This window comes from Alosa alosa, chromosome 22 (assembly GCF_017589495.1).
Source record: "Alosa alosa isolate M-15738 ecotype Scorff River chromosome 22, AALO_Geno_1.1, whole genome shotgun sequence".
NCBI lineage: Eukaryota > Metazoa > Chordata > Actinopteri > Clupeiformes > Clupeidae > Alosa > Alosa alosa.
The window spans coordinates 6068767-6081677 of record NC_063210.1 but is presented as its reverse complement, the minus strand read 5'-3'; the positions used below and the strand labels follow the sequence as shown (position 1 = coordinate 6081677).

The window sequence follows — 12911 nt, the reverse complement described above, 5'->3', positions numbered from 1 at the left end:
AGTAGGCCCATTGTGTAATATACTGTTGAAGTAGGTCTACTGTTTTGTTAGTTTTTAGCTTTTTTTGCCAGGTTTTGTATTGGTTAAGTGGTCCTTGGTCTGAAAAAGTTTGAGAAACACTGCATTAGGTGATGTGAAACAGAGGAGTAAATAAACAATTGTTATAACAATTGTTATCCTCAAACTATAGAGAAGTTTGATCCCTTGACCGACTCTCTTGAAAAGCTCCCTGACCACCACCTCATCTCGGCCAGCCATGATGACAGAAGTTTACGAGACCGAGCAGGTTTTGGACTTTCCTCCCTCGCCACCATCGTCTGCAGAGCACAACACAAATACACAGACAAGGACAAAATGTTACCTCATGCCCTTCAACCAGAATCAAAACACTGAAGAGAACGTATTGCCAACAATGCATTGCATATGGATCTAGGGATGCACTGATCTGATTTTTCAGTCCTGATAGCGATAATGATACTTGGACTTTGGTTGGTCCGGTCAGTATCAGTATCAGATTAGTGCATCCCTGCACTGATCGTTGAATTAATAGTAACCATTATATTTCTCATTTTGATTCCTAACGAGTGGTGACAGACCTTTCTTGTCCCCCTCTTCCAGTTTCTTCTTCTCATCTTCGATGGCCTTCATCTTGGCATCGTAAACATCAGCAAGCTCCTTCCAGTGTTTGAGGTTGTTATTGAGGCCATCAAACATGGGTGTGATTTCCTTGTGAAACCTGGAGAATTCCTGGGAAACAAAAGCAGAAAAGCCTATAATTTCCCACCTTTAACCATAACTTGGAAAGTGTTCACCCATGATTTTTTTCAACTATATAAATGGCCTTGCAATTCCTTGAGATCCCATTTGTGTGTGTGTGTGTGTGTATGTGTTTACTACCTTTTCAGGGCACTTACGGTACACAATTCCCTGGTCCCTATAACTTCAAATGTCAAAAATGAAAACAAAAACAGAAAATGGCTAAGTGCTTACCTTGTACACAAATGAGCACACAAAGTTGATGAAACCACACTGCATTTTGGGAAGCTCTGCAGCTTTGTTCCTGTCCATCATGGGCTGTTGAGGAGGACAGCGTATTGAAGTACTTCCAACATTGCAATTATGTTATATTGGTTTGCTGGCCTCCATAGCCTTACCAATCTTTGCTTTTTTTATGTTATTACAGAGCTCACAAGAGGCAAAGATAAGTTTCTGGTGAGGAATTCTAATTAGAATTGGTATAACCAGTGTATATACACTGAGTAATATATAAAGACTAATAGATAGACATTAAATAAGCATGAGCTAAAGACACTCACAATGGGCTCCTGTTCAAGGACAGTTCTCTCCAAGTCACCTTGCTCCCAGAATTCAGCTGCCACCATCAGAGCCACCTAATGAGGAACAGGAAGTAGACGAGAAGACAAGAGGAGAGATGTGAGAGGACCATACAAACAGCCAGAGAGCTCTCTGCAAAAGGGTAAAGGTAAAGCAATGGCAACGGGTGAGCAATTTCCAGCTTTTATTCAAAGTGACCGGGACATTCAGGGGGAAAATCATAGCAATTAGTTTGCTGTTATGAATTAAATAATATAAAATACAAATTAGTTTCCGATCGTGAAGTATTTCTATAGAAAGAAACTAAATACACTAATTCACCCTAGCCCCACTGCATACCTTACTCTGCACCTCCCAAGGCTTGGTGATAGCTGACAAGTCACATCCTGTCATCATCATGGCCCTGGACACATGACAAGAAATACTCTTTAGAAAATATCACACCACAGAATGGCGGACAGGAATATCAGTGACTATGTGCAGATGCTTACATGATGATTTCCTTCCTGGTGGGGTTGTTGGAGATGTGGTTCTTTGCTTCTTCCTCCGGCATGTTTTCCGTGGCGTTGACAATGTTCTGGAACATTGTTCTCTTCCTTTATTGGATAGATATATCAATCGTGAACACAGACATCTTCAATACAGACAATCAACAGAGGTGCAAGCAATCAATAGAGAATCGCCATTCTAGCTGATTAACAGCCAGATAACCAATGGGTACGCTATATGCTACTGGATGGGGAGGCCAGGTTCTCTGTGCAGGGGCAAGGTGACCAATGAGGACTCACCATGCAATTGTATTAGAAGTAGTAAGGTGTCCAATTGATATTCTCTATGCATTTGCACAAGGAGGTGACCAATGGAGATATATTTCCATGTCACTGTATTGGCTGGGAGGTGACCACTGGGCATTCTCCATGCCATTATATTGGCAGGAAGGTGACAAATGGAGATTCTTCATGCCACCCTGCATTTGCAGGGAGGTGACCAATAGGGATTATCCATATATCTGAGTGGGGAAAGGGGCATGCTAGGGGGATTAACAAGAATATGAGTGCGCTCACTTGAAGTAGAGAGCCAGATCAGTGGCAATGATGCAGACATCATGCAAATGTTGCACAGTCTCAAACTGACGCTTCTGCAGGGTCTGGAAGATGTTCACAGTCTGTGCATACAAAAATGTGCTATATAAATAAAAGTGACTTGACTTGCTGCAAAGCACACAGATTTATGACATTATAATATTATTTGACATTACTACACACACACACACACACACACACACGTATACACACAGAAACATTCTCTCTTGTTGCAGACGTGTTTTATGGAAGCAGTGAGTACACACAAGTTTGTAGACGATGGGTTTGAGGCAATGGCAAAAAAATGCCCTGGAACCACAGCTTAAACAAACAACTAAGAATGGTGTCTGCCATTTCTGCACAGACAGACAGACACACACACACACACACATACGTCGTCAGCCATCAGGGTCTTGCTGTACTCCAGATGGTGCCTCTCAAGAATAGAGGAAGTATGGAGCCTTGCCAAGGGAGATGCACTCCTGCAGGAGAATGGGAATAAGAACAGTGCAATGCTTCAGGGGAATGCAGGGTAGCAGTAGAGGAAAACAATATAAATGTATTATAATTCCGTAGTTTCTGTATTTTGTCATTATGGCTCTTTCAGATTAGAAAGTAGAGGCTAGCGGTGACCACGCACTTGGTCTGGTACAAGTTGTTGGTTCCTCTGTGGTCAATATCGTGGCAGAAAGCAGCCGCCACCATTGCAAAGGCTTCCAGATCAGTGTAGTACTTTCTCAGCTTTCCCGTCTGTCAGACAGTAAAGGTGTACACAGCAGAGGTCACTTGGATATTTGGAACACCAACTGATTTATCCAAAACATGATTGGACTGCCAGTGCAACACTAGTCCACTTCACTGTTCAAATGTTTATCCCAAGTCAGTGTAGGTCAACAACATCTAAATTATGTTAAAGACAAAGTCTGTGATTTTGATTTTGCATTTTTTCTTCAAAATTCATCTTATTGCTCCTTGCAGAGGAGAGAGAATCTAATTTGACTGGCTTTGAAGTTCAACAAATATTAGCCATTTGCTAGAATCACAGAGTACAAATAAAAGGGTTGTCACTTTGGCATTTGCCATATAAATTAGGTGGTGGAGCTCACCTGCAGAAGACAGAACATGGTCTGCCCTACATTGAAGCCATGTCTCCAGTTGTGGTAAGTGATGTCACGGTAACCTTTTCTTACTGTGTACATCCATTTAGTGAGGATCTGAAAGAAGGACAAGAAACCTACTATAACATGGCACGTTTTAAAAAGAAAAGATCACAACCGGGAGTCAGAGGTCGGAGCAAAGTGAGAGGCCACTTGGGAATGTCCCTACGAGAATGTTTGAAAACAAGAGCTAAAGAATTATTAAAGAGAATTATTGAGGGGTTATTCTCAGCTCTGTATTCCAAGTTTCTGTTTAGCCTCTTCCACTTACCTCAGGTGGCACTTTGAATTTCTCAATCACGTTGAGCTCAAAGAAGCAGCGGAGGCCGAACGTAATAAGGTCAAACTCAGTTACAGGAAGGTCACTGAAGCCGAAATCCAAAATATTACAATCTTTAGCCTCTGGGATGTTGGACCTCTGTGCAAAACAAACAAACACATTAATAAATGAATGTTTAAGATCTAAGAATTTAAGATCTCAGAATATGTAAATGGTAGATTTTTTTGTCATTTGCCAAGATGTGAAGCAGGGAGATCACACAGCTTATTACCAGAAGTTTGTACATCTCTTTCAGGTCGCATTCCTCTGGTGTACTGCCCAACTTTTCCACTGTGTTCTGTAAGACAAACAATAGTCATCACTTTTTTAAAAAAGTTCTATTTTTGGGGAATTTTAGCCTGTATTTGACAGGACAGCCAGGTGTGGGAGAGAGACTGGGAATGGGTTCAGGAAATGGCCTCAGGTCGGACCTGAATCTGAGCCCATTTGTGTATTCCATTACTGTATGGTGATGTTCTTGTCTTGACAGTGACACATTATTGGTCAGTGGTGACCCTGGGAGGGTGTAAATTATAAACCCACTTCTAGATGATTACTTAAGCCACAGGTGATGGCATAACATTGGTATAAGATTGCTATGGAGTGCTTTAGTATGTGTGTGCTAAATATTCAGATATCAAGCAAATGCAGCTTTGAATACAGCTCTGAATCCCTTCCTCAGTGGTGGGGGACCGTGGCTGTGGACGCTTGGACACAGAACTCACTAGGATGGACTGCACATCTGTATTTGTGGCTTTGGTCTGGTACATGAGCATCTCCTTGTAGATCTCCATGCGCCACTCGGTGCGGTTCAGCTTGTCGTAGGTGTCACAGTTCAACACAGACCAGCCCAGGAACTGGGTGAGGGCCTGCAGAGGACGACAAACGAAATCTCGAAAACAAAATTCGATGGTTGTTTTCAAATGCTGTGGCTGACCTTTTAGAGAGAAATGAGTCCAGTTTACGCCTATGTGCTGACCATGGATGTTTCTCAAGAATTGTATTAGACTCAGGCTGGCTTGTGCATGCTGACAGAATGTATGAGTATGGTGTAGACCAGGGGTTGAGCCCCGGGGTGGTGCATTCTGCTTTTTCATCACTACCCACCTCAGTGATCTGTTCGTCAGGCTCGTCGAATGGTTTGCCGTCTTTGCGGTTGAAGAAGGTCGCCACACCCACGATTTCTTCTTTCTTGTTGACAATGGGCAGGGACAGCACATTCTTGATGACGAAGCCTGTTTCATCCACGGCCTCTTTCTGAAATGGAGAAATTAAATCAACATGACAAATTGTTGACATGTAAAAATGGTGCAAAAGTCGGTCCATAAGAAATTTTGAGAAAAAAACAAAGATCCGTTATATCCACCTGGAATGTGAAGTAATCATCTGCGGCGACATTCATCATGTTGCAAATCTACAGTTTAAGAAAAATAAAGTAACAACACATCATGCAAACATCAGAAGATACGAGTGAAATATTTTCCTCTGCCATTCTTTAAGTCAATAATAGAAATGTGTTTAGGGTGTTTTTTTCTCTTGTGCCAAACTCACAAAGCCATTTTCAGCCACATAGGTGGGGAGTCCACTAACTAGTGCCCAGTGGTCTGGGGTAACATTCCTTAAAAAAAAAAAAAAAAAACATACAAGAGCATCAACACAATGCTGGTCTGACAGGAAAAGTTCTCGAGATGTATATTTGTACATCTATATAGAATTGTTAGAGGGTAGATACTCACGGTACGATTTTGATTTCCTCTTTGCCTTCTAAGAGATAGTCAATGATTTTGTAGAAGTTCACTTCCTGTAATTGCATTAGGTTAAAACAGAAATTATCATTCTATACTGTTATAATGCTGCATTAAGTACTGTAAAAACAGTTATTGCTCAATCAACAAAAGTTCGAAACACAGAGTTAAACAATTGATGTCAAGTGTGCAGACAAAAGTCAAGGTTGTAAAGCACCATCAAGTGCTGACTTTGAATCTGCACAGTAATTTCCCAACTATTAGCCGGGGTTAATACACTACGAGGTTAATACACGGAGGCAGTTAATATGGTATTAAAGGTTGTATCAGCAATGGCGGGGTAACGTCACTTCTGTTGACGTTCAAAGAAAAACAGAGAGCTAGCTCGCTACTCCCTCCCCCTCCCTCCCGTGCAATTGAAACTTTCCTGAATCTCGTCGGTTATTGGTTGAAACACTTTATTTTGCCTTTGAGTGGTTGGCAACACTTGTTGGTGGCAATTGTTTTTGTGTGCAGATCTCAGAGCCTAGGCTGCCTAGAGAGACGTGTTTTTTTGATGGCCTGCTTATGGGGCGGGCAGCTAGTGGATCGTTAGGAAAGATTAGATGAATGTAATCATTTATGTTTGGGCCTGCAATCGCTAAAACAACCTTTAATATGGTTTTTTGAACTTGCATAAAACACTGTCCTGCGGTTTATATACAATACTGCTAATACACAGGAAATTACTGTAGTGCTGATCTTAAACAACCCAGATTGTGTTTAGCAGGAGACAAGTAAGACGTGTGAGGGCTCACCCTTCCATCTGGAGTCTTGGGGCCTTTGTATGGTTCCACATCTCCCAGTTTCACTGGCCATTCATCGTAGAACTCCTACAAAACCACAACAACACAATATTTAACATGGCTGCCATGCTGTTTACCTCAAAGGGATATTTAACACAACCCAATCCTTTTGTAACTAATATAAGGCATCATTATGGTTCTTGCTGGATGATGTGGCTATGCCACATGCTTTGTAACTTACTCCCAGCATAATGTCTCTTATCTGGGTAGCTGTACCTTCTCTTTGGTCATGTCCAAAAGACCCACAGAATAGCGCTCAGCGTTCAGCCAGACTCTCACTGTGTAAAGGGCTTTGTGGAACTGTCGCTCAATATCTGTAAGTTCTTCAAAGACTTTGCTGGCCGAGTGAAGAAGAACCTACAGGCAACAAAATTAATCAAATAACATTACATTGACATTAACATCAATAACATTACATTGACATATATACATATACATACACACACACACACACACACACACACATCTATATATATATATATATAGGCCTACATATATATTCATAATAGTAATAACCATGCATAACCATAAACATGTACAAACGACAACTCTGTTAGTTAGAATGAGTTAATAAAGAATACTAAGTGCTATGAATGTGTCATTTTTGTGCATATAGCATAATGAACTTCAGCTTACATTGGCCTTTCGTAATTCCACATTCCACTGGTAGTTGATATGATGCTGAAGAGCGATGACGGAGACAAAGTTCATGTATTTGGTGAAGAACTGTAGAACAGCAAATCAAAGGTTATCTCCTGCATATGTTTTATACACAGGTAGTAAGCACTAGCAAATCATTTGTTTTTATTTTAATTTTTTATTTCTGTATAGGGCAATTCCACGGAAAATTAACTATTTGTCACATCCGTAACGCCAGTGAAATGCCTTGGCATTTGTATGATATGAATGATAACATTCATTTTTTGTGCATTTTTTCTCATGTACATTCTTCAGCCAAAAATAGAAAATGCTCAAATTTCATGTAATCATTCACATCATACCATACCATCACATGTTATTGGTGTTATGGATGTTACAAAAAATGTAATTTTCCATGGAATTGCCTTATATATTTATTTATATAGCATGAAATGGCTGGGCTGGTACTGAGCTACGGTTATTCAGACCAGTAGAGGTGACCTACCTCTTCATCTGTCTTGGAGAATTCGGTAGCACCAACCCTGTTCAGTGCTGTGATGACGCCCAGCACTTCCTTGCCATGCAGGATTGGGGCGATGAGCATGTTTTTGGTTGTGTATCCCGTCTGCTTGTCAACAAAGTCACTGAATTTTGGATTCTGACGGAGAAGAGAAACAATCATGTTAATGCAATGAATAAAAATAAAAAGAGGAACTATTGGAATTTGCATGGGCTCCATGTCCAACGTTTCTGATATACTGAACGTCTTGTCAGCTCAATTACACACAAATCACACATTTATTTAACCTTTTTTTGCTTTCCATAGATTTTTAGCCAACCCCTTTCCCTTAAACGGCCGTACACAGGCCTCCATGCCTTCTGACTCAGCATCCTCCTCCCTCCCTGACTTCCTCATCCTGCCTTTGGCTTAATCCTGTACTCTGGGGTAAGTGAGAGCCATTTGCTTCATAACCGAAACTTACTTAAGTATGTTTAAACCCCACTGATGACGCTGCCCTTGACGTTTGTATTTGTTCCTGTTGTATATGGGCAATTCCATGGAAAATGATTATTTTTTGTAACATCCATAACGCCAATAAAATGTGATGGTATGGTATGATGTGAATGATTACATGAAATTTGAGCATTTGCTATTTTTGGCTGAAGAATGTACATGCACAAATAATGAATTTTATCATTCACATCATACAAATGCCAAGGCATTTCACTAGCGTTATGGATGTCACAAAAAGTCAATTTTCCGTGGAATTGCCCATATGCGTTGACTTCCTTATGGCTGCAGAAGACCTTTTCAACCTACATCCGGACTTCACATTGTCCCACTGTAGCTCTGTAGGTCAGCGGTAAGGTGTTTTCTCAAAAAGGTATGGTAATTTGGACCAGCATCAATTTGCATCAATTTGACAAAATACACTTGAATCCCTTGTTTCAAATGAGCTGCCAAACAACCAATGTAACATTGCTATTTGTAGAAAATGTTTGTTCAAAACCGTTGTATGGTGCAGACCTATATCTTTCACACATTTTTAAAAGTAGGATACTCAATGCCGTTGATGCCATTTTGATCATGTGTATACTAGACAGTGTGAACTGTTTAAAGTTCTCCTGATCTGGTATACATATTTAGACATTAGTTGTTGTAGATAGATAGTTGTTGGTGTTATAACACTGTTATACAGCTTGTTAATTAATGCCATCGTATGATTCGCTGTCAGACAGATTTAGCAGGGCTGCTTTGCAGAAAATCTAGAGCTGCCTCTTTAAGATGTAGCAGGAGAATGGAATTTGGCCCATCATGCTGTCATCTGTCTCATCTGATCCCATTAATGCCTGTGCTCTCTTAGTAACTGACATTGGGGGTTATGTTGGTTCAAGATTAAATTAAGTACATGTCAGTTCATTAAAAGAATAGTCTGATTCTTTAGAGGTCTATTGTTTGTGTCGAATCCTGTGCCTTTTACAAGCTCTTTTTTGTCCTATCAGATTATCTACACAGAAATCCTTTGAGCTGGTGGTATGATAGTCACCTCAACATTGTGGTGCACTATAAGGATACTTCTATGGATGCATTGTTAGTCCCTTAATATTTATCTTCTGTAAGGTCTTAGCTCACGATACACAAGGCTACTTTTTGAATGGTGCTGTGCAATGTTACTGAATGTTGCTGTTCTGGCATGTCCCCATTGATATTGAGAAAAATAATCATCAATAGACAAATTATCGGGATCATCTATCAGAACACATGGAACGATTTATATGGTTGTCCAGCAACACTGCACAATAAGTTAGCCCATGTACCATGACCTTGATCATTGCCTCAAAGTTTATCCAACTACAACTCACCTTCGTGATATCAGGAATGTTGGCTGGCTTTTTGGTAGTGGTAACATGTCCAACAACACCCATATCGGTAGGGAAAACAATTTCGGAACTGGGGTTCACCAAATTGTTTTCATACTTGGAGGTGGGGGTGATGTCGAACAAGCTGGTGGCAAGCTCAGGGATGCCGTTTCGGCCCCTCAGGATGAAGTAACTGCAGCGGTCTGCATTCACCAGCAGGCATAGTCTCTGGATCGCCGTGTGCATGGCCTTCTCCATCACAGTCTCGGTCTGCATGGTCTTAATCAGGTCGAAGATGATCCCAGCCTCCTGTATCTGTGCAACCTCAGCGAACGAGCCTTCGGCCTTGAAGTTCTGCGCAAAAGCGGCGGTAATCACCTCCGCCCGGACCTTCTTGTCAAAGTACTCCTTGGCGAACTGAGGGTTGTTCTCCAGGTACTTCTCCACGCTGTCTTTGTCTGCCATGGTTGCACGTTTGACGTGTGGCGGCTCTTTGATTCGGAGAGTCTCTTTTCAGGGGCCTCAAAGAAGCCTCCCTTGCATGGGGGGAAAAAGTAGAGGGAAAGTGGACGTCGGTGCTCAGCAGGCTCGTCCTCCTCCTTTGGGCATCGTCAGCTCTCCTACAAACACAAGCCTCAGACAACTCTCTTCTCTGATATCTCTGATGCCACTGTCAAACAGGCAAGGCAGGCAGACCGCCGTAGCTTAGCAAGCTGATAGGATCAGGGAGGAGCGCTAATTAATGTGACGTCATGACATTAAACCCCAACTAAGCTTTCTTAACCTGCAAATCCCAACGCTGATCATTTTATGGTGGACAATCCGATCAGAAGCCAAGCCTACTGTTGTTTTCTACCTGAGGTTAAGATACTATGTCGGGGGAAAAGTGACACAGTGTTACTTGATTAAAAAGAAAAAAATGGCACATCACACAATAGATGTGGTACCCTACTCAGGCCTCATATATTAGGCCTACACTGCAACATGTTGTGTTCCATAGTATCCATGGTATTTTGCACTAAGCTACCTTATTAAACAACATAGATTGCAACAACATAAGCAACATAAACAACACTGTATAGACATAGACATGTGAATCTTTCAGGAGGGAAAACATAACTAAACAACTAAATGTGGAGAGTTGTGCTCAATGGTTTTGTCAGTGTAATGGCTCTTTAGCTGGCAAGCATCCAGTATGGCAAGGACAGTTCCAGGAAAAGACATGGTGGAAACAGTGTTCTATTATTATCTTTTCACACTGTCTCTGAAGACATGGAGGGAGGCAACCATCCAGCCACCGAACAACAGATATAGCAAATGAAAAGGTAGAAGGTGTATCTCCTCACTCCAGGTAAAGAAGATTAAGGAGGGTATTGTTGGACCATGGCTTTCCCACTATAAGAGGGGGGACCTTGATTAGCCAGAGGTTATTCTGGGCAAAGACTGTATGTAGGATAGTATTTATCAGCAGTAATGAACAATATAAATTCCCCATAATGAAAACCTCCAGATTAGACCTAAATTACCACTTGCCATATAATGTTATGAGGGTCCACCTACAAACAACCTGTGGGACCACTTTGTAACAAAGTCTCTAAAGAATTATTTTTGTTGTCAAAACTGGAGAAAGCGCTAGTTTGAGAGCAGGTAGGCTACTGTAGGTGCCAGCAGATATGGCAGGTATGACCCAGGGCTCTGGAGCTCCCCCTGCAGGCAGTGGCTGGCACCTGCTAATGTCCCAGGAGACATGTGAGAAGTGCTGGCACTGGCACCCCAGCCTGCTGTCATACTGATCTCGAGCGTCATCGTTACGCAGGGATCCACGAACGAGAGGTGGAGTCCTGGCTGGAACAGAGGCCAGGCGGCCCGTGCCACTGCTGTGGAGTGCCAACATACTCTTTATGTGTGAGTGAGAGAGAGAGACCGAGAGAGGCCAGCAGTTTGGGATGTTGAATTGACGCATCACCACCGACCATCTCGGGAAAGCCTGCCTTGATGATGCAATAGGTGTTAGTGGATGAAACTGGTGACAAATGCTGAAGTCACTTGTGACTCTTTGAAAGTCGGACAAGTGTATCCATATGTACCTGTTGAATACAACAGCACCAACATCTTTGAGATGTTCTTTAAAAAACAATAAAATGATCATATTCTTTTAGTGGAATTGAAGTGAGTTGTGGAGTTTCATCTGTAAATTACATGTTCTATTGTAGGCCTTGGACCATCCCACGTTTTGATGAGTCTTATTTCAATGAAATGAACATTTGATAAAAACACAAATTTTGGCATTTGTTGCAGTGAATGCATATGTAATTGATAAAATAACTCAATACAAACGTATAGAAATGTATGTCCATGTATGTCCTGAATAAATTCATATTCAAAATGTATCATGGTCGCAGGAATTGATAAACAAAAGGAAACAAATATTGTCAAACAAAAATTCTTCTGAAACTACAGTATAATTGGTGTACCATTTTGGTGTTTTATTGCAGTTATAATCAGGGTAGGAATTTCACGGCGACCCTTGCGTTGGCCGTGAGGCCCCTTTGAAAATCAGAGGTTTATGCCACGGTGGCCTTGGTGCACCCTTCTTTTAATATTCTGCTTTGCGCCCTAGTAATAGTGATTTTTATTTAGCCTGTGGTCTGTCAAAATAATCTTAGCATTCACAGCGCAAATTAATTTAGTCTTTTACGCAGTGGAGAAAGTGACAGCGCAAGAAATAAAGTGCGTCCAAATTCACCCATTCATCTCAGTTGAACTACTCGCGAAGTAGCCTATTCATCACACAGACATCACAAGTATCACATGAAAGAGCTTTTTCTCAGCTTTTAAACGATGTTACCCGATAATTGCTGAGTTGAACGGTTCGCGAGAAAAGTACATAACATAATTCAATTTAGTCATACATTCTACTGAAGGTTTTGCGTCCCATGATCTCCCAACCCATTCATCTCGGTGGAATACTTCACGAACCCTTCTTTTAACACACGTCAAACCATATATCAGAATAAACAGCAGACACCGAACACAACGGTGTAAAGCAGTCCCCTGTACAGTTAGCCGTTCTAGAGTAATCCAGTTTTGAATTTGCAGTAAATTTCGACATGCATGGATGTCTCCAAATTTGGGCTTTAAGTTTTACAATGTGTTTAAATTGTTCCACATGATTTCATAACGGGCCACATACAAAATAAATGTTACAAATATCGCCTAGATAGATATTGGTAAATCAGAGGACAGCTGACTGAGTTTGTGAACGTAGCCTTAGCCTAATGATCACAAAATGCTAAGCATGCATCTAGGCTATTAGAGTTTCTTAAAGCTGAGCTGTGGTTAAATTGTTCAATACATGATTTTATAACAGGCCAAATATAAAATAAATGTTATATATAGCCTAGATATCTGTAAATATTAGATGATCA

General features: G+C 41.2%; 1 protein-coding gene across 1 annotated transcript; it reads right to left on the bottom strand.

Annotated features, from left to right (window-relative positions):
• Nucleotides 1-10154, bottom strand: pde6c (phosphodiesterase 6C, cGMP-specific, cone, alpha prime). The gene is made up of 22 exons (XM_048232475.1): nucleotides 9487-10154; nucleotides 7628-7780; nucleotides 7120-7209; nucleotides 6700-6840; nucleotides 6436-6510; nucleotides 5630-5694; nucleotides 5445-5511; nucleotides 5260-5307; nucleotides 5001-5150; nucleotides 4619-4762; nucleotides 4126-4191; nucleotides 3846-3992; nucleotides 3524-3631; nucleotides 3058-3167; nucleotides 2812-2899; nucleotides 2400-2500; nucleotides 1827-1931; nucleotides 1675-1738; nucleotides 1317-1391; nucleotides 991-1074; nucleotides 597-747; nucleotides 1-317 (listed from the first exon to the last, which is right to left on the bottom strand). Exons 1-22 carry the CDS (start codon nucleotides 9946-9948, stop codon nucleotides 271-273), a joined length of 2541 nt encoding a protein of 846 aa, XP_048088432.1. The 5' UTR covers nucleotides 9949-10154; the 3' UTR covers nucleotides 1-270.
• Between the last annotated feature and the right edge of the window lie 2757 nt (nucleotides 10155-12911).